Source organism: Wasmannia auropunctata, unplaced genomic scaffold (assembly GCF_000956235.1).
Source record: "Wasmannia auropunctata unplaced genomic scaffold, wasmannia.A_1.0 LD336047.1, whole genome shotgun sequence".
NCBI classification, from domain to species: Eukaryota; Metazoa; Arthropoda; class Insecta; order Hymenoptera; family Formicidae; genus Wasmannia; species Wasmannia auropunctata.
In genome coordinates this window covers 84,827-111,255 of record NW_012026843.1, presented here as the reverse complement: position 1 = coordinate 111,255, position 26,429 = coordinate 84,827, and the positions used below count along the sequence as shown (strand labels likewise).

Genomic DNA, 26,429 nt, shown 5'->3' with positions numbered 1-26,429 from the left:
TAATTAAAGCGCCGCCGCCGTAAAGTCACGTTCGTTCGAACAAATACAACGTTCGCGTCCGCCGCCAGGTTATTATTATCAAAACTGCTAAACACACTCCGCCGCGAAACACGGTTGGAAAGCGAAACAATCGGACGAACGTTCCGTCCGACGGATGTGGCGTTAACGGGCGCCTCAAAAATTACGCTGTCTCGCAACATGTTCGAAGTTTTCATCGTCCTGGTCCACGCCGCACCGGCAGGCATCAGGACGATAATACACCAAGCCAATTCCTCGGTTCCGGAAATATCATCATGCCGCCGAGAGCAGAAGGAAAGTTTCTACATGGTTTCGCCCATCTCGCCGGCGAGCAGTCGCGCCGACCTGAATAAATGCATTTCTACGTCGAAGACTAAACTCGATAAGCCGCGATTTACGACGAGGTTCCTCGACGCATAAAATGAGAAATTTAACGGGCATCTATACACCGCGCCTTCGAACTACCGCATTCTAACAAATGCGGTGACGTCGCGATGCTTCGATGTCCGTTGTGACTCGATGCAAATATTGAAACTGCTGAGAACATTAAACGTTAATTGATATAAAAAAAATCGCACAGCATATTTAGCCCTGTAGATATACACACTTGGGTCCCCGGGACCCCAGCAAAACTTTCTCAGTTTGGCATTTTTTAAATTCGAAGGGGAAGGGTTTGGAATATTGTCGTAAAAAAAGTTTAGGATCTCTTCAGTAGGAAGGCGTGTCGCTCAACAACCGCGAGCAGTGAACAGTTGAAGTGAGCGTGGGGTCCCTGGGACTGCTTGCAATTTGTTGAAAAAATTAAAATATCAGATCGTCAAATTTTTTTGTTACTGTTTAAAGTATACCCTTTTAGAATTTTCAAGGATTTTTCAAATCAATCTATAAACAAAATAGATATGATTTTTTGAAAAAAGATGCTAAATCGAGATTTTTTCGAACTTTCCTTTTTCTTTGAACCCTTATATCTTGGAGCTCCTTAATTCTGTCGACTTTTAAACATTATTGTTGTTTGTTTGTTCCTTGGTCGATTCTCTATTGATTGAAAAAAAAAAATTAATTGAAATATGTCGATTTTTACTAGAGTTACAGTAAATATGGATGGGATCCCTGGGACCCCAGTGTATATATGCGACGTCGTAAAAAAAACAGTGTGTATACCTAGGGTTAATGATATATTAACAGTTGATTTTCATTTTCATATATGTGAGATACTTAGTTGTGCGAAAAAAACAACGATATGCAAACGTTTTCTCCGCCGGATTTTATTGATTTTCGAAATTTATTTTAATTCGAACACGCACAATTTGTTTGAATCAAGTTACGCATAGATAGAATATGCATACGGCAATACTGTTGTCACATTCCCTTTTTTAATCTCTCCATTGCGTGCGATCGCGCAATATATCACGTTGCGAAGAGAAATTTTCAAGCAGATGCAGCACTGGCAGTTCCAGCTTCGCCGGCGATAGCATACACGGTAGTAAACTCGTCGATGTCACGCGGCTGCGAAGGTACGCAGTGAACATTATTCATCCCCTGCACGTATATGAACTACATTAGTCTGCAACTATAAACCAAGTTCGCTTTCTCAGGCAGGAAAATTATTCCAGGGCGTTATAGAAAATATATCTTCTATAAATTTATTTGGACGACAGTGCACCGTGAAAAAAATGTGCAACGTGATCTTGCCAAGAAAATGAAGAAATATTTCGATGATGCATTCAAATATGTCTCTCTTATTTACGCAGGATAGTAGCTTTTTTTATGTATTAAATTACACGGAAAGAACAATTTTGCAGAATCCAGATCTGAAAATAATTTTTGTCCAATAATCAAAATTATTTTGTGCGAAAGTCAAAATGATTGCTAGAATATCAAAACGTTTTATAATGCTTATCAGTTTTAACATTCCAACAAATTATTTTGGTGATTCAATAAAAAATTATTTTCAGATCTGATTTTAGCAAAATTTTTAGGTCTTTCAACAAATTCATTCTTTCCGTGTATTAATTCTTTAATAATTGTTAGATTTTTAGATATAAATAAAAATTGTTGGAATATTTTGAAGTGCACTCTCTAAATTTTCTTATTAAGTTAATCATATCGGTTTCTATCATTTACGCGATAATGAATATTTTTGCAACTGACATTAACGCGAACAGGAAACTGATGGATTATGTATTCACAACGATTTTAAACACTCTGTATTTATAAATATGGCAAGAGTGTTTTCGTAGCGCGGCCGGCGTATCGTCATGAAACGAGTTTCCCACCGGTAACTGTTAATTAAATGCCGGAAAATCAAGTTTAATCGCATTTCTACGTTCTCCAATCCCAAGCGGCCACGTAGGTACAGCCGATTTTGAAATATCGACGCAGACAGGGCGGGTGTTTCGGACTTTAGCCGCATTAATACGGTGAGTCAATATATGTGTATACACGGACGCGCGCGCGGGCGCGCGGGCACGTCCAAAGGTATCCGATGTAATGCACCGTCGGGCGCTTGCAAATAGGTATCATTCGCAGTGAGCATTAAGCTCGCTCGTAATTACGGTAAAGTGACGTACGCAGTCCGCTCCGACGGGACGCCGGTGGTAACGTCGCTCGTAAATGCTCGTCCGCGCGCGCGTTCCGCCACCGTATAACAACGGCCGCTGCATGCACGCTCGCGCGCGTAGATTGCGAGGATGGAGACTCGAGTTGGTTCGACTGCGAGTTAACTCGGAGGTTTTTTTTCCTATGTAGCGGGCCCCGCCGCTTAATTACGCCGGCGATGTCTCATCCGGCGGAATTGTTCACAAAATTAAAATCTTTAACTCGGCGGAGACCGGTTTGCACAAACTGCTGCTGTGTGCTCGCCGTCCTCGACGTCTGCACCGGACTCTTTTCGCGAGTCGGGATTAATTATAGACTGAAACGCAAACGATGTCAAGTGGCAGGAACATTTTTCATACTTTCATACTTTCCATTCTTTTTCCGGCTCACTCCGCGCTGTGCAAACCTATCGTTATCTTCTAGACAAATATTTATTAAATTTCCACCGTTGCATGATTTTTATTTGTTAAACTTTTTATATTTTAAAAACTTATCAATTTTTATATTTTATATTTATCTTTTTCGACAAAGAAGTGGTTGGAAACCATCTCTAGAGAATTCCAAAAGTAGTCAAATAATTTTACACTTCCCTACACACGCAACAAGAAAGAATTGCGTGAGAAGATAATATTTATATAGGAACGTAAACAGGGAAAGATGGCCATCTAAATGTCTTAACACTTCCAGGAATTTTACTTCTCTTCCTCTCTCACAGAGTTTATATTTACTTTTTTAAATTCTTTCTCTGTGAATAATTCAGAAATTGTTGCACAACATTTGTACATTGAAAATAATTTTTCCTCAATGTGTGTATTATAAACTTATTTATAAACTAATATATTAATTTTTTTATCTTGCTTTATTGTAAAATTATAAAATTACTTTCTCACGCATAATGTCTAGCTTTACGAGATTAGATACGTAATTCGTAAAATTATATTGAATAAAATATAGATCATAAAATTATTATCAAGATTAAAAATTAATGATCGCGTAGCTAGCAGCTATATGTTACATTCTAATCGACGTTGCACGTATACACGCAATTTATCACGATTCAATGCGCACCGGCGTTAGAAAACAACGGCTTTTCCGCGAAAAGAGCAAATTGCGACGGTCTGAAGAATAGCAAGATAAATTGCGGTGCTCCATTTAACCCCTTGCTCCCGTAATTAATCGTACGTATAACATCCAAAGAAATTCAAGAGCGAGAAATGCAGAAAGTTGGACACGTAGATTACAAGTTTGTACTTTTCCTTGACGTGCATTAATCAAACGCTACAAATAATAATTTTAGGGGTTCTCTAAAACTATATATTTGATTGATAAACTAGTAAATTGTTAATCGATCCGAAATTTCTCTCTATATGGATTTCATTGGGGATCATTTCTTGCATGATTTCTATACAATACTCTACAAAATATTTTTTCGATCATATACATAAAATAAGTAATGAATAAAGTTTTTTGTAATCAGCCAAAAGCTGAACCTAATAATAAATAGGTAATATAGCGTATTATATCGTATCACAAGATTGTCGGACAATTGCACGTGTCTCGCTGTAGATGAGAAAAAATTTCGTTCATAACAGAATAAAGTCGGATGATTTAGAAGAGCAACGTAAATATCATTGGTAGAGTGTGCACTTTCGACGGTGCCAGGCGCTCTCGTAGAAGGCGCGCGGAAAATATATAGGGGCAACCGTGAGGTGGAAGTTGGAGTAGAAAAGTCTATGAGAACCTCTGGTCTCTGGCGCGATCAAAACTTCGGCCATCGCACGCGAGTTTGTGCTAGTTTAATGCTCGTATTACGCAAGGCCATGTTTATGTTTACAGTAGTTTAGCACGGGAAGAGCTCGGAGAGTGTGTCTCAACGAACCCTGTTCACGCCGCTCGCCTGTGTAATATATTGCATACGTCGGGCTCTGCAAGCCCAAGAAACTATCCCGTCCCTTATCCGGTTTGTCTCCTCCTCGCCGACCCCTCGGAATTAAATTCGTCGGGTACGCGACGAATTCCGTGCGCACACGCGCGTGTACTTATTTTGCAGTTTGCACTAAATACGAACGGCGTGGCGTGTATCGCGAACTTGGTTATTACTCGTCAAAGCAATCCGATTTATCAAGGTATGCGACCCCAAACTTGTCGACGCAAAGTTGCATGTACGTGCCGTGAAATCATGAACTTGCAAAACCATGCATTCGTAGCTCGAGCGCGTCTAGGATAAATGTATATATATATAGAGCAGGTAAAATCACACGGCAAAAGTACGATTGCGGTTGTTGTGATGGAAACTGCATGAATGAAGTTACGGATAGACGTTTCTCATAATTGTAAGTTATATTTTATTCAGATATTTTAAAAGATGTATTATGATCACAGAGAGATGGATGCCCATAAATTAGTCTTACTTACAACCTTTTGCAAAAGTTTAATACTGGAAAGATATTATAGTGAATAATTATATTTTAAATATTTAATTGGTCACTATTAAATTAGATTTTTGTAAGGGAAATCACATTAATATTAATCATTTATAATATTAATGTTAATTGCAACCAGCTGTGTGTTCATGTATATTAATTTCAACTAATTCTTAAAACTTTCTAATTCTTAAAATAGAAGAGTTCTTAATTGAAAGAATTGTTCTCGCGCTACTGAATGAACAGTTATTTGTCATAAAGAATGCGAATTAATTCAGAATAAAAATGTATGAGAAGTCATAAAGCCAAGAATACATATTCAAGAACACTAATATCACGCACAGGTAATAATTTCAAAAGATTTATCATTTTTATCATTGTCTCACAATCATGTCAAATAGCCATGGAAGTACAGTGATACATTATAGCGTTTTATCATGTAAACGCGCGTTTCTCATGTCAGGTTCACGTCAAATACATATACCATACCTCCAATTGCTAATTCACAGTTTGATGAAATACTGTTGTTGTATGTTGTTTTTACGATTGAGACAACATATTGCTACAGTAATTAAATCCTATATCGCGTGCCATGCGGCTTACACTCGCTATCTTTAACACCCATAAAATGCACTTAACAATTTACGAGTTACGAAGAAACTACGAAGGAACTCTTAACAAGCTCTATCTGATCGCGCGGGTCACGAACTTTTTTATTGTCTATTTTTAAAAAAAAACATAGACTTTAATAAATGTTAATTAAATACAAGAAATGATTACAGAAAAGAGGTCCTATGTAAATTATATTTTCTTTTAAGCAAATTTAAATTTCTACAACCAGAGAAAAAATAGCGAAAAAAATGTCAAATGTAACATAAATATTTAGTATTTTCCTATTTAAAAAAAAAATTTATATTAATAAGAATATTATCAGATCAGTTAAAAAACCATCTACATTTGTCTAATCCTTTATAGTATACACGATTGGATTTTCGTGTCGGATGTACTAGTTATAATATTTATTTATAATTTTTTTTATAATACGGAACCTTACAGATATTTTCTAAAGATGTTAAAGTGTATATAAGAATCATTTAATAATTTTTGTATACTTCTTTGTAAAAGTGATAAAAATTAACTCAGACTCATCATGCCTAGTAAAGGGCTGGAAAATCACTGTATGTACTCAGGGTTACTAATAACTGTTCTAAGTTATGCATATGAGGCGCGACGTTGAAAAGCGACTCGCATTTTAACTTGTTTCTCGCAAATAATATTTATTACCGCTATGCGTAAAAGTTGTCCACGTACCGAATAAGGGCCTTTTACTTTCTGCAATTATGCAAATTTTCCAGTTTCATTCTCAGATGGCCGTTTCACGCGGAATAATAGGACGTCTCGCGGAACGCTCGAAAAGAAAGCCTTTAACTTCCACAAAAGCCCCTCCCGGCTAGCGCTGTGAATAGAAAATGCGTGATTGTGCGCCTCAATCTGCATTGTATCTATGTGCAATAAAGTCACCGCGCAACAGATTTGATACGCTGGCTACGTTCTAAGGAACGTAAGCAGTGGCATAATCACGAGCGCAATATTCTCTTCTTTATCCCACCGCTGGTATTGTCGCAAATATTGCATGTTTACCGTTAAAGAAATACGCTAAATTAATAAACTAGAAATTCTTTATTTTGTGTAAAATAATTAAATATTATACATGCACCTGTTAAAATGCTACTTTCTACTGTTTTATGTAAAATTTATCTTATATTCCACTTTTAAAATTATTAACGTATCAAATACCTATCCATACGAATTGAATAAATTATAGCTAGTACAATGATTATACAAATGTTTAATTATACAATTGAAACATAATAAAAAAAATTAAGCTGCAAAATTTGAAAAACAGTATCCTACAGAAAGCACTAAATAAAAAATCAAGATGTTCTTGATTTTTGCACGAGCTTTGCGATTCTCCTTTTTTTAGTGTAATTTCCGATTCGTTTTATAATAATCCACATTCTTTCATTTTAAACGATTACGAGAGAAGATATATGAATGTATATTACGCGACAATTTTTCACATGAGCGTTGCGCAAGAAGAGATATGATATTATATTTTTGCATCTAAGCGCGCTCGCAGTGCAGTGAACAGTGCGCGGATTAAAGTCGCGATGCCGATCGCGCAGTAGTACAAGTCAACAATTCGGCATGGGCCGTCCGCGCGCGCGGCGCGGAGCGGAATTCGGAGTGTCCGCGACACGAAATAGCTCTTGTGCGTACTCGAAAAATAGGACGAGCGGTGCTTGAACCTGCCGCACTTAAAGCACCGTAACACGTATTACGTGTTCACGAGCGAGTTTGATGAAAACAGCCCTCTCTCTCTCTCTCTCTCTCTCTCTCTCTCTCTCTCTCTCTCTCTCTCTCTCTCTCTCTCTCTCTCTCTCTCCCTTTGAACCTGCCTGCGTCGTGCGATGATGCGACACGAAGAGCCCGCATAATGAAATTGCTAATAACGCGGCTCGCGCAGACTGCTAGTCTGGTGGCTGCCATAAACGCTATACCGATAGATTTTGTGTCTCGTTAAAAGCGCCCCGTTAAATACCTGGCACTAAATCCGGGCTCGCGATACAAGAACGCCGCACCGGACCGATCGGGTGACAAGACACGCTCGACGTTGCTTGAACGTAAATCGTATAAATCGATTGGAAGGTCACAGGCATATAGTTATTCTGTACTTTGTTCATTTCCGCGTATTGATATGCCAGAGATTCCAAGTTAGCCGTTTAAAATAAATCAAAACGTTTCTCATAAATGTAAAATATAGAGAGCGAATCAACTTATTTGAAGGATTTACAGAATACATGTGGACTTGTATGATTTGTAGAGATTTATTTTCATGTGATTTAATTATGTCTAAAATCTTACAGATTATTTATTTTTATTTATGTTTAATTCTTTATTTTCTAAAGCTAACAATCTATTTGCATATCGAAAATAGAAGAACAGGATTCTACGATATTGAACATGTATACCTATATACTTTATACCGTTTTTTTTCACATTATTTCTTGTCAGAAAGGTGCCGATGTTCTTTTTTTAATTAAAATATTGCGACCCCTTAATCATCGATAATTCAGGTCTGTGCGTTGCTGCGGTAATGATCAGATATTTTGCTGTGAGACTTCAAAGTGCCTGCCCGATCAAATTAAGGTTTAAAGGTTCGTATCTCTTCGCACCATAATGGAATTAGCATCATCTTAATTTGCAAAGATCATTCGAGGGCCCTTCGTTGCTCATTGCGGAAATTTCCTCAAGATATCTCTGTCGGTGTATTTATAATCTTTTTTTATTGCGAGACGTTCCCCTCTCGAAAGGTGCTTAGAAAAAGATCGGGGAGGCGAAGAGGCAGACAACCTCTCGTCGTAACAATTGCGTTGACATTCATTAGAGTGTTGTGCAAAGCTGCATGCAAAGTTGTTCGAAAAGTCAGAATGAAAAGTAAATATTTTCCTTCGCGTTCGCCCGCGCGTTCTGCAATAGCGACACTCCGGTGTTGCTTCTCAGTATTGTCTGTCATTATAACATCTTTGCCGTGAAGTCTTTCACATTATACACATATAATGCGCGCTATGTATTTGCGTTTTTAACGGAAAACATATTTTTTAAATCAATTTTTTAAATCAATTTTCATTCATATTCATTCTTATAGGCAACTGTTTATTTAATTAATCAATTATATTGAAAGTTAAAATCTAATGACGAATAATAAAACTTGCAAATTTTCTCAAATCTACGAGAAAGAAGATTTGATAAATTATAAAAATTTTATATTGTTACAAATGTTACCGTCAAAACTTATGTTCGTTAAAACCCAATTTCACTAGTTAAAACTAGTTTTAAATGTAGTTGAAACGAGGTCTATAATTGTACTGTTCCACATGGGACTTTCCACGTGAAGCGAGATCCAGCCTCTCACCCTTTTATTTACGGGATGAAACGAGGTCTATAATTGTTCTATCCACATAGGTTTTCGATTTTACACCGAATCACCCATTCTAGTTTTAACAAGTAAATTTGGGTCCATTTTTACGTCCATTTCTACCTTAATGTAAATTAACTTTAATATCGGTTTTATTTATTTTTTCCCCTTTTTCTAATTCTTAGAACTAGAAAAAAGATACAAAATAAGGTAAACCAAAATTAATGTTAAACTAAGATTAAAGTTAATCTATATTGATAGAAATGGCCATTAACGGGTTAGGGATTTTGACGGTAACATATTCAAATATAAGAAATAATTACGAAGAGATGTAATTTTATATAAGTAAATGCATACAATATGTATGTATTTTTCTTCATTAATAACATTATTACCTTATACATACTGCAAGATATATGCGAATGGCAAATTTCTGCTTTGATTATATAGCGCTATACTACCTATAGCTAAATATCCGGGCATAAATTCTGAATGGAAATCAAATCGGTCGCCCGACGGTGATACCAGCTACACCTACTTCGATTTTTCTGCCAGCGGCAAGACAGGCAGATAACCGACGGCTGTTGCTTTTGCATGGACATCCGTATCCCGGCGATTCCGTCCGTTGAAGTGAAAACCCGTGTTATCATTACGTCCGATCCCTTTCCCGCGCTCGCGCTCCGTAGGAAAAACTTTTCGACGCGCTTTTCCGCACGGAGTCTCGCAATCGACGACCTCTGGCCAGGCTCTTCGTGGCGTATCCAATTTTCTGCGCGCGGATATCGACTAACGCATTGATTGATTCCGGTGCAGGAAGCTCAAGAGAGGATTTCTCGAACGTAAACCCCGTCGCGGCCGGGCGTAGGGCGGCGTCAAAGTTCGCTCATTATACCTGTTGCTAATGGGGATCACGCGCTAATGATTCGCCTGTTATGAACTTTAAAGGACCGTGAAATGTGAAATTCCTTTCCGTTTCCATCAGGTCGACTAGACACGCAGCGAGGAGAAAGAAAGGGATTGAAAGAGAGAAAGAGAAAGAGGGATCGGAACAACTGCGCGGCGGGATCAAACGTATCAGAATAATTTAAAAACTTTTCTTAAAGGGTCTATTCGCGCGCGAGGCATCGCGCCCATTAGGCAAGAATTTGAATTGTGCTGTTGTAATTAGTTGGCGTCGATTTGAAAAACGAATTTGCATACGGTGATGCGAGGTACAATTATTACGAGATAAGCTCCCGCGTTTACCGTTACGTTTATCCATTTCAAGCCACAGTTCTGTTTTGAATACAGATATTTTATTGCATGACGATTCAGCCAAATGTTTTATTAATAACTGGTGATTTTACGTAAAACACAATGCATAATAAATTTCTCGGAAAACATTATTAATAATACGCCCGCTGCACTCTTCTAAACTGCATCGCATCACAAGTATGCAAATCATGGCTGGCCATCGTCGTGCTAATGCATTTTTAATAGATTGCCGATTTAATTTTTGATAGCTAGCAACATGAACTTTCTGGTGCAAAAAAATGCGGAATTGCGTGACGAAAAAAAAATCTACCGTCGCATAATTTCGAGCTTATATATATCATCAATAATATTTTATACCACACTAGGTGCTAACGTGATGAAATAAAAACATGCTATTTTTAATAACTTGACAATTCAATTTTGATTACTGAAATATAGAATTAATATATTTGGTGCATAACGATACGCGGAAATGCGTATACGGAAAGAACGATTTTGTTGAAAGATTTAAAAATTTTGCTAAAAACAGATCTGAAAATAATTTTTTATTAAATCATCAAAATAATTTGTTGGAATGTTAAAACTGATAAGCATTGCTATAAAACGTTTTGATATTCTAGCAATCATTTTGACTTTCGCATAAAATTATTTTAATTATTGAACAAAAATTATTTTCAGATCTGGATTCAGCAAAATTGTTCTTTCCGTGTGGAAATAATTTATACGCACAATTTCAGAGCCATCCAATTTTTTCATAACAAAATCTTATCGCATTACTTACCGATGGCAAACGAAATCAGAGCTGACGTCTATAGATGTGCGGCTATACGGGGACGTCATTCTGGACTCTTGCAATCACGCGGACGGCGCGTTTGAATATCAGAATAAAGAGGCGCTAGTGGAATGATGGTCGTGGATATTCCTCGACAGTCATAAATATTTAAGCGCCTCGAACTTCTCCTCCTTCGCCTCCTCCTCGTAAATGTATGGATGAAACATTGCGCGCTATGAAACTTTTGAAATCACTCGGGGGAAGGTAGCGCGCTCGTCTGTTGATTTTATAAATAAAGAAGTTGTCGGATGATATCTGGCGGCGCATTTCTCGTTATAATATTTGTGTGCAACGCGCTCGCGGAATAATACGGAAATCGATTAAGTGACAGTGAAAGTCACGGAGTCCGCATTAAGGAAAAAAAGATTATCTCGATCACGGATAAGTTTTGCGCTATAAAAGAAAAACCAACTATTTTACGTTCTACTAAAACGAAAGAAAGCTCTATCGAAGAAAAAAAAACGCGAGCATGTCAGCGACGTCTCTAATACCGAAAATAAAACTGTTGACAGAGACGAAATGCGTTTAAGTCACGCGATATGGAAATAGGGGCGTACTATTAAAGCAATTTTAAAATTAGAGCCAAAAGTATACCGGGGTTTTTTTTTTAAATCTTGACATAGAATTCTGCGAATTTGTATTCAAATCGAATTATTTAAATTGTCAGGTTTATCACGATTCCCCGAACACGCACAAGATTTCGCGCAACAAACGCGCAATTTCGGCTAAGATACATTAATCATCCTCTGTCACCAAGTTTCCGCAAGTTTTTACACTACGATCCCGCGCCCTTCCGCCTAATAAGCCCCTCCACCCTCTTCCCTCCAAGGATAAATCTTTTACTCCTTTTTTAATGATAACACCGACAATAAAGTAGCTTCCAATTTTAACTGCGTTATCGCCGCGGAAACTTTCGCGGCGGTGGGATGAAGAGGCAGACGGGGGGGGGGGAAGGATGTAACAGGGTAACTTCGTCCTGGCTACGTCCTCGCTCGCGTATTGATCGGTCAGGTGTGTGCATACAGTTTGCTGCAGGATTTCCCGTTCGTAAAATCCCTCCTCCTTGAATCGTCCTCCCCCCCCCGTCTCGCCGTTTAAACCTTTGAAAGCTCGCGGCGATTCCTGTCCCGTTTCCCTCGCCGAGAATTGATGCAATTTCACAACGCAACTTGCACCGGGCAACGAGAGTTGCTTTTTCTCTCGGATACGTTTCACGAGGGGGCGACGGCCCTTTATCGCATAATAATAGCGGCGGTAATTTTCAATTAGGAATATATCTACAGCGAACGGATAACAAGGTGTTATGATATTTTACGCGGAGCCGGAAGAACGTAAAATCCCACCAACGCGAAGGATAATTTAACAAAGGAGCATTGTTTTAATGCGCATATATTTAGCTTACCGTTAAAATAACGCATTAATTCTCTTATGCAAATTTATTTACGTTTGTGGACGTCTTTTTCCTTTTCAAGCAGACGCAATATATTACCATAATAATTGAAACTGAAAATAATTGAGTAACGTGGATTAACGAGTCAAGCTGGTTATATTTCGTCAAAGAAAGATGAAATATTTTAATAATTAAACATTATGTACTCTGGCATACTCTGTTTAATTGTCCTTTTACAAGATAAAATATATAAACGTATAAGTATATCAATTTAGAAAAAGAAGGTACAACATTTTTAATAACGAGTGAACTTTATGTTCTGTTAATATGAATTTATACACACAGAGACATAGGTACATATATTCACATATCATCCAATTTTCTGTTAATTCAAGTATCAGAAAGAAAAGCGCGTTAATTACTTGAAATCCTGCCCGAGTAATAAAAGCGATGAAAGCTCGAACAAACCTGAAGCTCTTGGCATAATCATTTATACATATCAAAGGATTCTCTCACAAGATAAGGGTGCAAGGCGTGGACGAAAAATTTGAATAAGCAACCGCAGCTGTCATGAATTGTGAACTTCTTTCTTCGTTCTCATGCATTCGCGGGGCGGAAATGACGCGTGCGAACGCAAGGAACGAAGGGACAAAACCGCCAAGGGACCAAGGGACAGGAACGATGAACGAGGAAGAACGACGAGGTGTTCTTCCCATCGTTCTCTGTCCCCGCGGCTTCTTCTTCTCTCTCTCTCTCTTCCGCTTTTCTTCGCTACCGTCCTCTCTATAAACCCGCTGATTCTGTTTGCCCTGCGCTGTCCCTTGCGGGGTTGATTGCAGCGCAGCCGGCCTGACGGCTCTATTCCGCGCACGTTGACCATAACCGAATTAGCGGGTAATTAGTTTACATAAAATTACGCCGACCGACTCCGCCCTTTTCCTCCCGCGCGCGCTCTCTTCCGCCCGCTTACTCTGGCTCCCTTCGTCTTCCGGATCGACCGGTCGGCCGATTACACCTACGGGGCACCTGTCTATCTGGCGGTCGACACGCCAACACGCTCGAAAGCCTATATCGCCCAGCTTGCTACGCAATTTCATTATCGGTGATTTAGTTGAACGCATCCCGCACCGGGCGTTACGCCGCGCCGCTCGACGCGGTACCGGAAGTGCCGGGATGCGCCGGTGGTTTATGAGCTGTGTGATGCTCGCTCACACGCGCAAGCGGCAAAATCGGAAATGTAATTGTCGGTGATCGCGACCGAGCCTGCGCGTTTCTACACCGCGCGAAATTATGTAATGAACGTCCGTGGCTTTATTTACAAAAATGTAAATTTCTGGTTTTTTCTCCAAAACTTTGCAGTAATATATATATATATATATATATATATATATTTAAATATTTATATCAAATTGTAAAAATATTAACGCAAGAATGTAGCTATACTGAATTTTCATTTAGATCTTAACGTCAAAATCCAAGTAAATTTTCTACAACTTATCATTCATCTCGCTTTACGGATTAACACATGGAAAGAACAATTTTGTTGAAAGAGCTAAAAATTTTGCTAAAAACAGATCTGAAAGTAATTTTTGATTGAATCATCAAAATAATTTGTTGGAATGTTAAAACATGATAAGTATTGCTATAAAACGTTTTGATATTCTACAGCAATCATTTTGACTTTTGCACAAAATAATTTTTGATTATTGAACAAAAGTTATTTTCAGATCTGGATTCAGCAAAATTGTTCTTTCCGTGTATAATTAAAGTAATTTTTACGTTCAACTGCACATGTTCTCGGAAGCTTGCCAGAATGCAATCATGTTTTTCTATCGGTAAAAAAAGTGGGAGATATAATTATAGTTGCCGGTGTCAGATGTTGAGAGTCCATGGTATAATCAACAGCTTCATCAACAGCTGAAACCCGCATGAGCCATAGTATAAATTTTTTTTCCATATTTATGTATATAATCATATACGGAATGCATAATCTCCATACCTTTTACGTCGCGAAAGTGGGTGCAAGATGTTTGTCATGCGCGCGTATTGCGGCGCGGGGCGCAAGTGCATCTCACCCGAGCACGCATCTCATATTCATAGACTCAAACGCAGCGCAACATGTTTCATGGGCAATTCCTCCGGCATCCGATATCCCGTAAAATATGCATGCGTGTTATCATTACCGCTCTACGTGGCGCGTACCGTTTCTCGCGGCGGAGGCATCATACGGACGATAATGCCAATAACACGCTTCAACGATACATTACACGCGCATACGCTTCGGCATGAATAATTTTTAAACCGCGAGTGCGTGATCGCGGGTCACGAAAAAAATCGCGCTCGCGGATGACGTGTAATCGCAGATTTGTATTGCCGAAAAATAGACGCGCATATAGAATTCTCTCTTTCATACCTCTCTCTCTCTCTCTCTCTTCCATTCTCTTCGCATTATAATGTAATCCAACGGTTTATACCCATTGCGAAGCCTGTCTGCAGTGTCAAGAATATAATGGATTCCATATCCGCGATGTATACAGCACTCCGTATAAGCGAGAGTACATTATCAACAGCGATGACGACCACTTCATTGTTACTTTACGGAAAGGTCAGCTCTCGTTTGGCCTTAAAGTTCGAAGTGTGCCGCGTTAATTAATGACATATCCGAGAGGAAATAAGGCGCCGGTGTATCCCACGCCCTTCGCCCTTACGAAGCAGCGCATTCGCGCGAAGGGTTCGACGCGGGTCGCTCGCAAAAGTCACATTACCACGGGTGAGGGGGGAGGGGGAGGATCGCCGTACGATCGCTGTCCGTTAATACATTAGCGCGAGCGGCCTGGCAGTTTTGTCTACCGAGCCGGAATACCGAGTTGGCGGTGATAACGCCATTATAAAGGTCACTGTCGTGACTCTCCCTCCTCTCCTCCCCCTCCTCCGTCGACGGGAGAGAAGCGGGTGGCTGGTCGGGGGTCAGGGGGTTGCTGCAACCTGCCTGCCGGCAGCTACCCTTCTATGCCCGGGGGTCTCGACGTCGTTCTCTCCTGTATTCATGAACTTGAACGTGACCGTTAGCAGCTCGGTGAGTCCGTATCCGCGACTTGCATACGCGCGCGGAGGAAAGATTATCTGCCACGACCGGAGTCTACTTCTCTCGACCCCGCGATCAGCTCTCTACAACAAAAAGAGAATTCCTCATCTCCGGAGGTCTAACTGTACATACTGTTATCTTCGGAGCGCATTAGGAGCTGCATTTCTTAAGCTCTACGTAATGCAGATTAGTTGCATTATTGTATCAGGGTTGAATTATTTAACGAGCTTATATCTTGACTTAAAATATCTTGGCTTTTAAGTTGAAGCGACAATTCTGTAAAACATTTTTTTATTGTAATTTTTTAACAAAATGTTACAACGTCCATCTGTGTAAAAGCAAAATGCACGATTTTCTTTATTGAAGCAATATAATGCGTCTATTAATTACTCTACTACTCTTTTTGCTGATGATAATTTAAAATTTGAAGTTATATGTTATATGTCTCACGTAGATGCTTAAGGATTAAATAAATATGTTTATATTAAAGTGCGATATTATTATATTGATGGCGTAGGTGTTTGGTCAATCAGTGGACGTCTATGAATTTTGTGTTTGCAGTATTCTTAAAAGAATATATGTTAAATACATATGTATATTCTTTTAAGATGTATGTTGAATTATTGAGAGATCGAAATGAATAAAAAGTACAATTTAATATGAAGGAAGAAAAACCAAAGATGAGTGATTTCAAAAAATCTATATGTTAATATGTTCACTATATTGTTACAAAATATGCGCATATTATTTTTTTCTAATTTTTTATTCTCTACACTAATTTCTGCGCATAGCAAACATTTGATTCGAATTGAAATTCGAAATTTATTGCATTGAAAAACTAAATTGATCGCATATAATAGAATGCATTGCTAATCTAACAACAATAATTCTTTTCATCAGAGAGGTTTGGATAATTCAGTCTATATTTTTCTTATAAATATATCCAAGCTATATAAACGGAAAGGAAAACATATAGAGTTGATACACACTGCAATACGTTGTAAATGAAAACACAATGTCGTATCCAAACAAGGGATAGGCTGTTTAAAACAATGAAAACTTTTATGACAAAAGCAGGCAATACTCGAAACGTGCGGTGATGTAGTTTTATAAGCCATTTAACATGTAAAATAAACCGATTAAATATGTCTATCCAAGAATGCAAATTTCATCGGCTGCGACCGTCATATAATACAATTACACGAATTGGTAAATTTGCAATAACACGCTTACCAGAGTTGCTTTATACGGAAATGTTTTTGGCCATTGCTCATTAAGTGCGCAATGTCAACCAATATCAACACATTTTAATTAATCAAGCCCTTCACCTCACTTAACGTAAAAGACTAACGGTAAATTTCCCAATTTATTAAACTTTCGCGCAGTCTCGAGCGGTTATATTTTCGTGTAACATACGTGCGTTCGATATTCAACAGTTGTAGTTCTTAGAAAACCGTTCTGAAAGTCTTTCTCAAGAAGAAGAAGAAGAAGAAGAAGCAGAAGAAGTCTGTCTGGAAGAGCAAAATTGTTCTTCCTCTTCAAAGGTCTCCAAGAGGAACAACTGTGCTTCCTCTTGGAGGTTGCTATTGACGCACCTCGGATATATAGTAGAATAACTTCGAATAGAAGACGGTTTCTTCTATACATGTGCCTTATTGCAAGTTGGAAAGTTGAAACAACCTCTTAAACTAAAGTGAATGTATAAGAGTTAAATTATAGGAATCAAAGAAGAAAGAGGAAAAGGAGACACTATTATTGTTATTAGATAAGTTTTACTCGCAAACGCTTTTTATATTTCAATCTTTGCTATTTCTAATGCTATCGCTTGACCGTAACGTATCTGCGTAACGTTTTTACATTTACAATTCGTTTGGATGCAATTATGTGCGATTAAAGTACACTACCAGGTGGCGTCTACCGCTGCGAGGGAAGGTCGAGTGAAAGCGACGTAATCTGACTTAAGGCTGCGGGATATCAGCATTTTTGTCCTCCTCTCGCGCGACTTAACCCCTTCTACGTCATCCCCGGCGGGATTAAAGATACTGAGAATGCGGAACCTCGGCGTGGGGACTTCGGAGGTTGAGACAAGTTTAATCCCCCGGCTGTAATTACGTCGTATTCCAAGGCTAAAAATATTTCGAACCCCGAGGAAAGGATAAATGGTCAGGATGTGAGGGACGGTCAATTAAGCGCGACTTTGTGCCTTCTCTCGTCTGGATTTCCCGCGCGATTTTCGCTCTCTCAGCATTCATCGTTTCTGTGTTGTCCATTTACGGAAGAATCGGGAACACTCGGATGAACACACGTATGGGATCCCGGCGGTTTACGCTCGTTTTGACCCGCTGAATCCGACAACTTGCTGGATTTAAACGTTTTCGCAGCGTTAACGATTTAATATGTTTAAACTACGAAAGAGCAAAATATCACGAACTTAAAAGATCTCTTTTTATTACATCAACATATTAATATATAAAATCAAATAATTTCAAATTAAATGAAGCACGGTTTATTTTCGTAAAAAATGTCGACAAATGTAATTTCTATTTCTATTTTAAATATAATTATTATTTCTTTTTTTGAATCATCTAGTTAGATTACAATCCGTCGCAAAAGAGTTCTCTAATTTCATCATTTACTCGGACATTGTCGAAAATAGCTCTAATTAAAATTTAATCATTCGACGTGAATCGTCGATATTGTCGCGGCAATATTATATTCGAGCGAATATTATGTCAGACGGCAAAGTTTCGTCGAGGGCTCATTAACTAAAACCAATTACTGAGACGGACAGATTTAATTTTCCGCCGGCGATAAAATTAATTCAACGCGGCATTCGTCTAGTACAGGATATTAGCACGATGAATTTTGTGAAAAAAAAAAAAAAAAAAAAATTAATTCAACGTGATCATACATCCGATTATCTTAAGACGTATCAAATATAATGGAAATAAAAAGGTAAAATTCTTTAAAAGAAAACAAATGTAAATAAGTTGTATATTACTACAAACACATATAATTTGTAATACCTAACTATTGCATTTGATTTCAATTATAAGACTACTATAACATCTATTATAAGAATTATATTAAAGAAATGTCATATACCACATAAATTTCTTGCTGTTTTTATATTATTCATTAAATCGTGACAAACTTGTAAAAACTTTTACATTTTAATATTAGAAATTTTCTCGATACGGTTTTATATTTTATTACTTAAAATTTGATGCTACATCTCTTGAAAATATACATAATGCTTACGGATGCGCGTAGTAAAATAAAATAGCGATAAATATAAGAATATTTTTTGATACTGCAGTTACTAACAATAAAATCTTGCTCCCCGATGTGTTCAATTGAATCGATAACGTTCGCGCAAAGTTCAAAGGCGACTAAAAGCGGCAGGAATGAAAGCGAAGCCAATAAGAAACAGATCAAGACAAAAACGAAACTTAAGAGAACCCCAGAAGCACCTTACGATAAATCGTGGCGACGAAAAAAAGAACTCTTACCAATGCTGGAGACAGAGGGGAGTGAATTGTTCCAGGCAGGGAATCGATATATTGGTATTTTTTTTTCGCGCTTCAATATCTATTCAGAGCTTTTTTAGAAACTTTCGTGAAAGCTGTGGCAAGTGAAAGTTTAATGAGCCGGAACACGTGAGAAAAGAACTTGATTGCAAATGAACTTGATTCCATGGCATTGCACTAAAAATGTGTAATTATATTTTATTAAATATGAACTATGTCGAATAAAAATCATGCAAGTACTCATTTTAAATTTAACTGCTTTCACTAAATCTCTATTTACAATTTTATTTTATTTTTACAATTAGTGTTATTGTATTTTAATTATGCAATTATTGGGTACACGAAGAAAAATGTTATGTTAACAGCAATTAGCTAATAGCAATCTATAATATATAATTAAAATTTTGTTAATTTAATAATAATATTAATGAAACAAATACATCTTCTTGTTTTAATGAAATGTTATTTATTTCATTAATTTCATTGATAATGATTTATTTCATTGATAAAGATTATTTTCAATTGAACTGATGCTGTTAGTACATTATTTTTTCCGTATATTAATAATGTGACGTTTATAAACTGTAAATAAGAAATTATCAATAATTATATTAAATATAATTTCTTCGTTAATTTTAATTTTTTTGCGATTGAATACACACGGACTGTCTAGTGTTGACCAAACATAACGCAAATCAATGGTCGGTACCATGACGACACTTATCTCTTCTGGAACACTCTGCCACGAGACTCTTCGAGGGTCACTCGATCGAAGAAACGTTTCGTGCTGCCATTGTCCCTTTTCGAGCTCACCATCGCTTTACCGTATGCAATAAAACCAGTTATAAAGCAGGGTATCGCAAAAAAGGTCGTCCAGCTGAGTGGCTGGAGGATAATTGAATCACGTCTCGCAAAAAAATTGAAAAATCTAGGAAATTGACAGCCATATATTAAGGCAATAAAAGTTCACCGAAGTTTACAAAAAAAAAAAAAAATTATATATATATATATATTATTGATAATAATAATTATTAACAACAGTATTATTAAAGTGTATTATTTAAATGAATTACGTTCATTTTTTATCGTATATTTTTTTCTCTCAATCGTATATTTTTTCTCTTGTTAAAAAAACGAACAAAATTGAGACTTCCAAACAAACGCATGATCTCTAAAATAATGTTTTAATATATTGAACACTTTAAAGTATATTTTACACAATTTTACACAATACAACCTTGTGACTAACAATTTAAAAATTTGTGGAGAGGGTTTTTGATATTAAATTATTTTACTCAAGTAGATATTCTGTTATTTCATTACAGATGCCATATGGAGGACCGATCTGGACTGGATGGTGATACATCGCGATCGCTTGGTGTTGCTAAGTTTCATGAATCCGATCGGCAACTTGAGTACAATGACTGGCTCAGTAACTCCTCAAGCTTTCGTAACCCTGGAGGATGGTATTAACGAGAACCTCGATGAACTCACCACTCCAACATCTAGTTTAACAAACATGGCGCTTCCAGATACTGTCGAGCCTCGAACCGAGACAACTCGGTTCTGGACTGTTCTCTATCCAATTGTTACAGATCCGCCTTTATCCCACACCTCGTCCCCTAGTACGATTCCTAGCAAATCTACGGCGAGCACCGAAGTGATTTCGACAACTCCGAAAATGGCATCGCTGCCGAAAAATAGCACCGCGAGACGTTCGACTGCGAGACCCCTCACCAGGAACGGTAGTTCGAAGGGCAGATCGAAGGTGAAGAATCTCATGAGGTTGTCCACCACAGCTAAACCCGCCAGAGTCGTCGATGGTAACATGACGGCTCAAAGTATGTCATTAACAATGAACAGTCTGGCCGATCTTGATCATCCCGAAAATTTGAATCTGGAACTGCAAACAGGTAAACCAATTCTCAATCTACACATTGAATTGTAACGCTTTCGTTTTTAATATTTAACAGCATTTTAATTATTCAACAGCAGTTTCAACAAAAATAATACGCCGAAAAATTCTTAAACGTTTTTTAAAAATGTCAAAATGTTTTTATAAATCATTTATTTATCACATAATATGCACAAAAATATGAAAAAATATTTCTATTTTTTTTGCATATTAAATAACAAACAAACCCAAAGGATTTATAAACACATTTTAACATTTTAAAAACTTTTACGGATTTTTTTAGATATTTTTATTGCAATTGTATATAGCAATTTGCATTGCAAAATCATTATACACAATACAATTTTTTTTATCTTTGATAAAATTCATCTAAAATATTTTAAGTTATAATTTTGCAAGCTTATTGTATTTAATAATTTTTACAACCGAACTTTAACTGAAATTAAATAATAATATTTTATGTGTTACCGAGAAGTTTTTAAATATGTATTAAAATACGTGCTATCTATATAAAATCTTTATATACAAAACTTTATATACAATTATGAGGAACTAATACAATATAATAATATTTACAGATATGAAAATATAGATTGCAGTGTGTATAATATTTGTAAGACGTAGCTATAATAAGGAGAGAATTAATTACCTTTTATCTAAAAATGAGATCTTTTAGTTTAAAAAATATTTTTAGAGCAAAAACCAATGAAGCTGCAAGCGTTACGAAAATAATAAAAAATAATTACTGAAGACACTAAATAAAAAAGGGTTTTATTTTATCATAAAACGTGTGATGACATAAAAGTATAAATTAATAAGTTGAGTGGCGCGTAATTTTTTTCGTAATACCTTGTAAAATTGCGCCGGTAGTTGAATTTGACTTCGCACCGTGATAGAATAAATATCGCGGAAATACGCGCTCGTTGAAAACGAGATTATTTACACGTCGCGTACTTCATTTTTCAGCCGAGTCATACGGCCCGATTACGTTGGAATATCTAAATTACGCCGCCGCGCTCGGCGTCTACTCGGTAAGGTACCCCGCCGTCTTCTGGTCGTGCAACAAAGCATTGGGCACGATTTTCAGTCTGCAGCTGGTCATAAATTCAGCGCAGAGTCTGCTGGCTTACGCTGGAATGTCCGTCCTTTACAAGGTAAGCAACGCAAAGTATTCGATGCCAGTTAAAACTCACGGGAAACTTCGGACTAACGTCTCAGTCGGTCTCGCGTATACACGAGATATTCTCTGCGGATACAAGAAAACTTAATAAAAGTTAATGAAACGCTAAGGAATCCGAGAAACGTCGAAAGTCTCCTCCGAGAAATGTATCGTAGAATACGACGCCTACGTTTTATTCGAAAAACATCAGAAATTTGTCGGTATAAGTTAAAAGAGAAATAACCATTTAATAATTCAGAAAGCAAATGCAAAGCCGTTATTAAAATTGACACAATTGATGCAATTTTAGTAATACAAATCTGAAGTTTCGTAACTATTTCGTGTCAATTTTAATCTTATCTAAAAAAATGATCAATTCCTTAACTTTGCAATATATATTTAAATAAAATAACGCTGTCCTTTACATTTTGAAGAAAAAATTTATCTCTTTTATTAATATCTGTTTAGACATTTGTCTCTTCATGTATTTTATAATAATGAAAATCACATTTTTGATCAAGTATATATATATATTTTTAGGTCCAGGTGGTAGGTGCCTTGAAAGTCCTGCCGCATCTTCGGCATCGCACCGTGCCGACAACCAGTACAATTTCGACAATATTTGGAGACTCCTACTTTCTGCTAGATCCCCCCGTAACTCTCGTGCTCTTCGGCCTCTCGTCCTTTCTAGTGCTCTGCTCCAGCATGGTCATGTACTTCTACGCTCATGGCAGGTAAATATTTAGCGTGTTGTTATGCACAGCGAGCTTATTCGGCCCGTATTTCGATTAAACTTCGGCTGAGATTACTTGCCGGGACTTTCTTTCGCGAAAGAAAATTATCTGGCCCATCCGCCGTTATCAGATAAGGAGCAAGTTTACTCTTTAGATTGCGCGAGGATCATCGTGCAAGAACGCGTTGCATCAGACGCTTGTCAATCTATTCTTTTCATGGAAGGTCTCCAACATTTTGTTTTGAAAACACGAGGATGTCATAAATTATTTTTATGTATGTTTGTTAATTCATCTCTTCTTGTAATTTATTTCACCTTGTAGTTTATTTCTTCTTCATTAAACGCAGCAATATTTTTCTCGCGGAATTCGACGACCCCATAATTTTTACTTTCCATTTATCCGGCTTTTATCTGACTTGCTAATTCGCTAATTTGAAACAGCACTTGTACGCGTAAGACAGACAAGCGTGACTCCCCGATACTGTTATTATTCAGTATGAAACTCAATGGTTTTCTCAATACAACCCAATCCTCCTTTCTCGGCTTTCCATAGCATCCGACAAAGGATAGCAATTAACAATCCCATTGGTATCGCGGGATATCTCTTGAAAGAATCTTTAAAAGAAAAACATTGTTTCCATTTAACTCCATTTAATTTATTTAAAACAAAATAAAAAAAGTAGTCCGCGTTAAACGAGGAAGTTAAAGCTAGGGTACAATCGTTTTAGCTACATTCAAAGTGTATAAGTAATAAAATAAATTTAACGTAAAATCGATTACAACATAAAGTTAATGTGATAGTTCTCAGAAAACTGAATGTAATTCACAGCTTATATCATATCTTATTATCGTATCGGCAGATAATAATTATTTAAAATCGGAGCTTATTTTCTTTGGCTTATTAAAGTCAATTCGCGATGTACAAAGGAAATGAGGTTTTCTTTTTCTGAAGAAGAATAACTCTCTCTCTCTCTCTCTCTCTCTCTCTCTCTCTCTCTCTCTCTCGTCCGTGTTCTCTCTTTTTACTTAACTTCGCGCACAGACCAATAATTATAAATGTATAAAGCAAACGATATGACGGGTATTTAATCGCGCGTCATGCAATGTGCAGGTTCACGGCGTTCCTGAATCAGGAGCGCGAACGTCGTGTGATCCTGTCGAAGGACGGACGCGAGGGCAACGGCTGGGTCTACCTGCCGCATTGCGCCGCGTTCGTCGTGTTCCTGGCGATCGTGATCTGCGGCACGCCGTTGCTCTACGACTACACGGTGGTGTACCGCGGCAGCCTGGACGGCGCCATCCTCGCCTGCATCGTCGGCATGATCCTGCATCTCCTCCTCTGGCTGCTCCTCTGGATATTCCTCACCATCAAGCAACGTTGGACGTTCAAGCTGCGCGTGACCATCGGACGCGCCACCGTGAGATCCGCGAGGTCGGTCAAGCTCGTGACCGACGTCGACTTGCTCTCGGCGCGGGACGACGACGACGGCACCAGCGCGCCCTTGCTCGTCGTCGGTAACGGCAGAACTTACACCATCGCCGACACCTCGCCGAAGCGGGCCATCATGAGCGTGATACAGAAGGCCGCCATGGAGAGGAAGGCCCGATCGCAAGGTAATGGAACGTACCGGCGAAGTATGCCTTCCCGGAATCCGGTAAATCGGATTTGCACTCTTACCGGACATCGCGCATCAGCTTCTACCTCAGCGCCACCAGATAAACGACATTTTTGAAAGAATTGAGTCGTTTTATATCTGATCATATATTTTCCGGGATTTTTCTTGAAGGATGAGTGCCTTCTCTTTTTTCCCGCCGAAAAAGTCAGCGGACGCGGGGGGGAGGGGGGCGAATGTGAAATAAAATAGAGCCCACGGGGGCTTAAAGCCCTGATCGATGAAAGTACGCGCGGCTAATACCTGAAAGCGATTTATCCTTTTCCGCGCCTTTTGCAGGCGGAAACGTCGACGGAGTTGACGGCGAATCGACGGCTGACGGTGACGAGCAGATCTACTGGCTTAGGCCGAAATTACGTCCCTCGCCTACGCAATCCCCGAGCGACACCGGCGGCGCACCGACGTCCGACAAGGGCTGGCTGAACAAGAAGCTCAAGCATAAGGTCACCTTTAACGACCTGCCTAGTACGTCAGGCTCGCGGTAACTACCCTCCTCCCTCCTCTTGGTGTCTTTGTGTATCTGTTTCTACGCTTTTACCACTCTGCCCACGTTACACCTGTAATACAAGTAGCACTTTCTATCCACGTTCCTTATCACGTTTGAAATATTAAACGTAAAACGGACTCTTTCAAACGGCTATAATTAGATTGTGGTAGTACTTATTTTCTCTTCTCTCCGTATCTTCACGAGATAAAAGAAACTTTTTTGAAATAAAATATTGTATGGCATATATATATGTATATATATATATATATTGGTAAGGCTCGGGCTTTATTTCGATAAAACACAATGTACTGGAGCTATTGAATCCTGAGACATTCTGCCTCCTTATCCCTACAATTTGCTATACGTACACAATATTCACCTGAGATATGATTCATGTTGTACTCTGTGACATTCTACTATAGTTTCTCCTATCATCTATTACTGTTGTCAATGTTCAAACGCCTTGAATTCGAATATCTTGGACTGAGATATTTCTCTTTACTTCTGGTGCCTTGTCATCGTTTATATGCGCTAGTGTATTCACATGTATTTCGAAGCTTTCAAGAATTTCTTCGCATTTCACCTCTGCGTATACATCTGTTGTGTATAGCCCCCCCGCTTCCCCCCATATCTATTCCGCTTGATATACTTTATCCAAACCGATCATTCTGTCACTATTTCTCCATCCTTCTTGAATCTCTTCGGCAATCGCTGTGTGCACGGAGACATAGAACGTCATTTGATTGAACACCATCTTTGATTTCTAGTAATAAGGGAAAAACCCGACGAGGCGTCGCTGACGGCGGGCCTGACGATGACGGAGATTACGCCACGTTACGCGAGCTACCGTTAATTACCTCGCTGGACCCTGCCGATGATTCTACCTCTGAAGAAAACAAGGTAAACTATATGTACACCCCGTTAAGTTATTCACAGAAAGAAGAATTATTTTAATTATTTTTTCGTACATATAGAGCGTAATGTACGTAATATTTTTAATTTTAAGAATCTATCTTGTATACATTTTATCATACACGTCATTCATTTTGATAAAGCTGCCAATCTTTCCTTTTCAAGAATTCTTTTTAATTTACTTCCGAAGTTCCTTTATCGTGCTCTATTTGATTGCACCGAATACATTTTCTCATTGCACTCTGCGCCGCTTTTAATTTAGAGATTTTCTTTGCTTTTGACAGTGGCAAAGATGGCCGATAAGTCGTAGGGACGGTATACCTAAATTCAGGAATGTAAGATACACACAAAGATATTTCTGTACTTTCACGTAACATCAATTAACTACGTGTGCCTTTTTCTTGTTAATTGTCCACTAATCTTGTAATGTAGATATAATTA

General features: G+C 38.1%; 1 protein-coding gene across 1 annotated transcript in view; it reads left to right on the top strand.

Annotated features, from left to right (window-relative positions):
- The window catches only part of LOC105451686 (protein tincar), a 131,301-nt gene that overhangs the window by 100,291 nt on the left and 4,581 nt on the right, over nucleotides 1-26,429 (top strand). Inside the window, exons 8-13 of the mRNA XM_011692290.1 lie at nucleotides 20,435-21,022; nucleotides 21,991-22,178; nucleotides 22,724-22,917; nucleotides 24,028-24,530; nucleotides 24,869-25,070; nucleotides 25,844-25,976. Of these exons, the coding sequence (XP_011690592.1) occupies nucleotides 20,435-21,022; nucleotides 21,991-22,178; nucleotides 22,724-22,917; nucleotides 24,028-24,530; nucleotides 24,869-25,070; nucleotides 25,844-25,976 (1,808 nt within the window). The remainder of the gene's footprint in view (nucleotides 1-20,434; nucleotides 21,023-21,990; nucleotides 22,179-22,723; nucleotides 22,918-24,027; nucleotides 24,531-24,868; nucleotides 25,071-25,843; nucleotides 25,977-26,429) is intronic.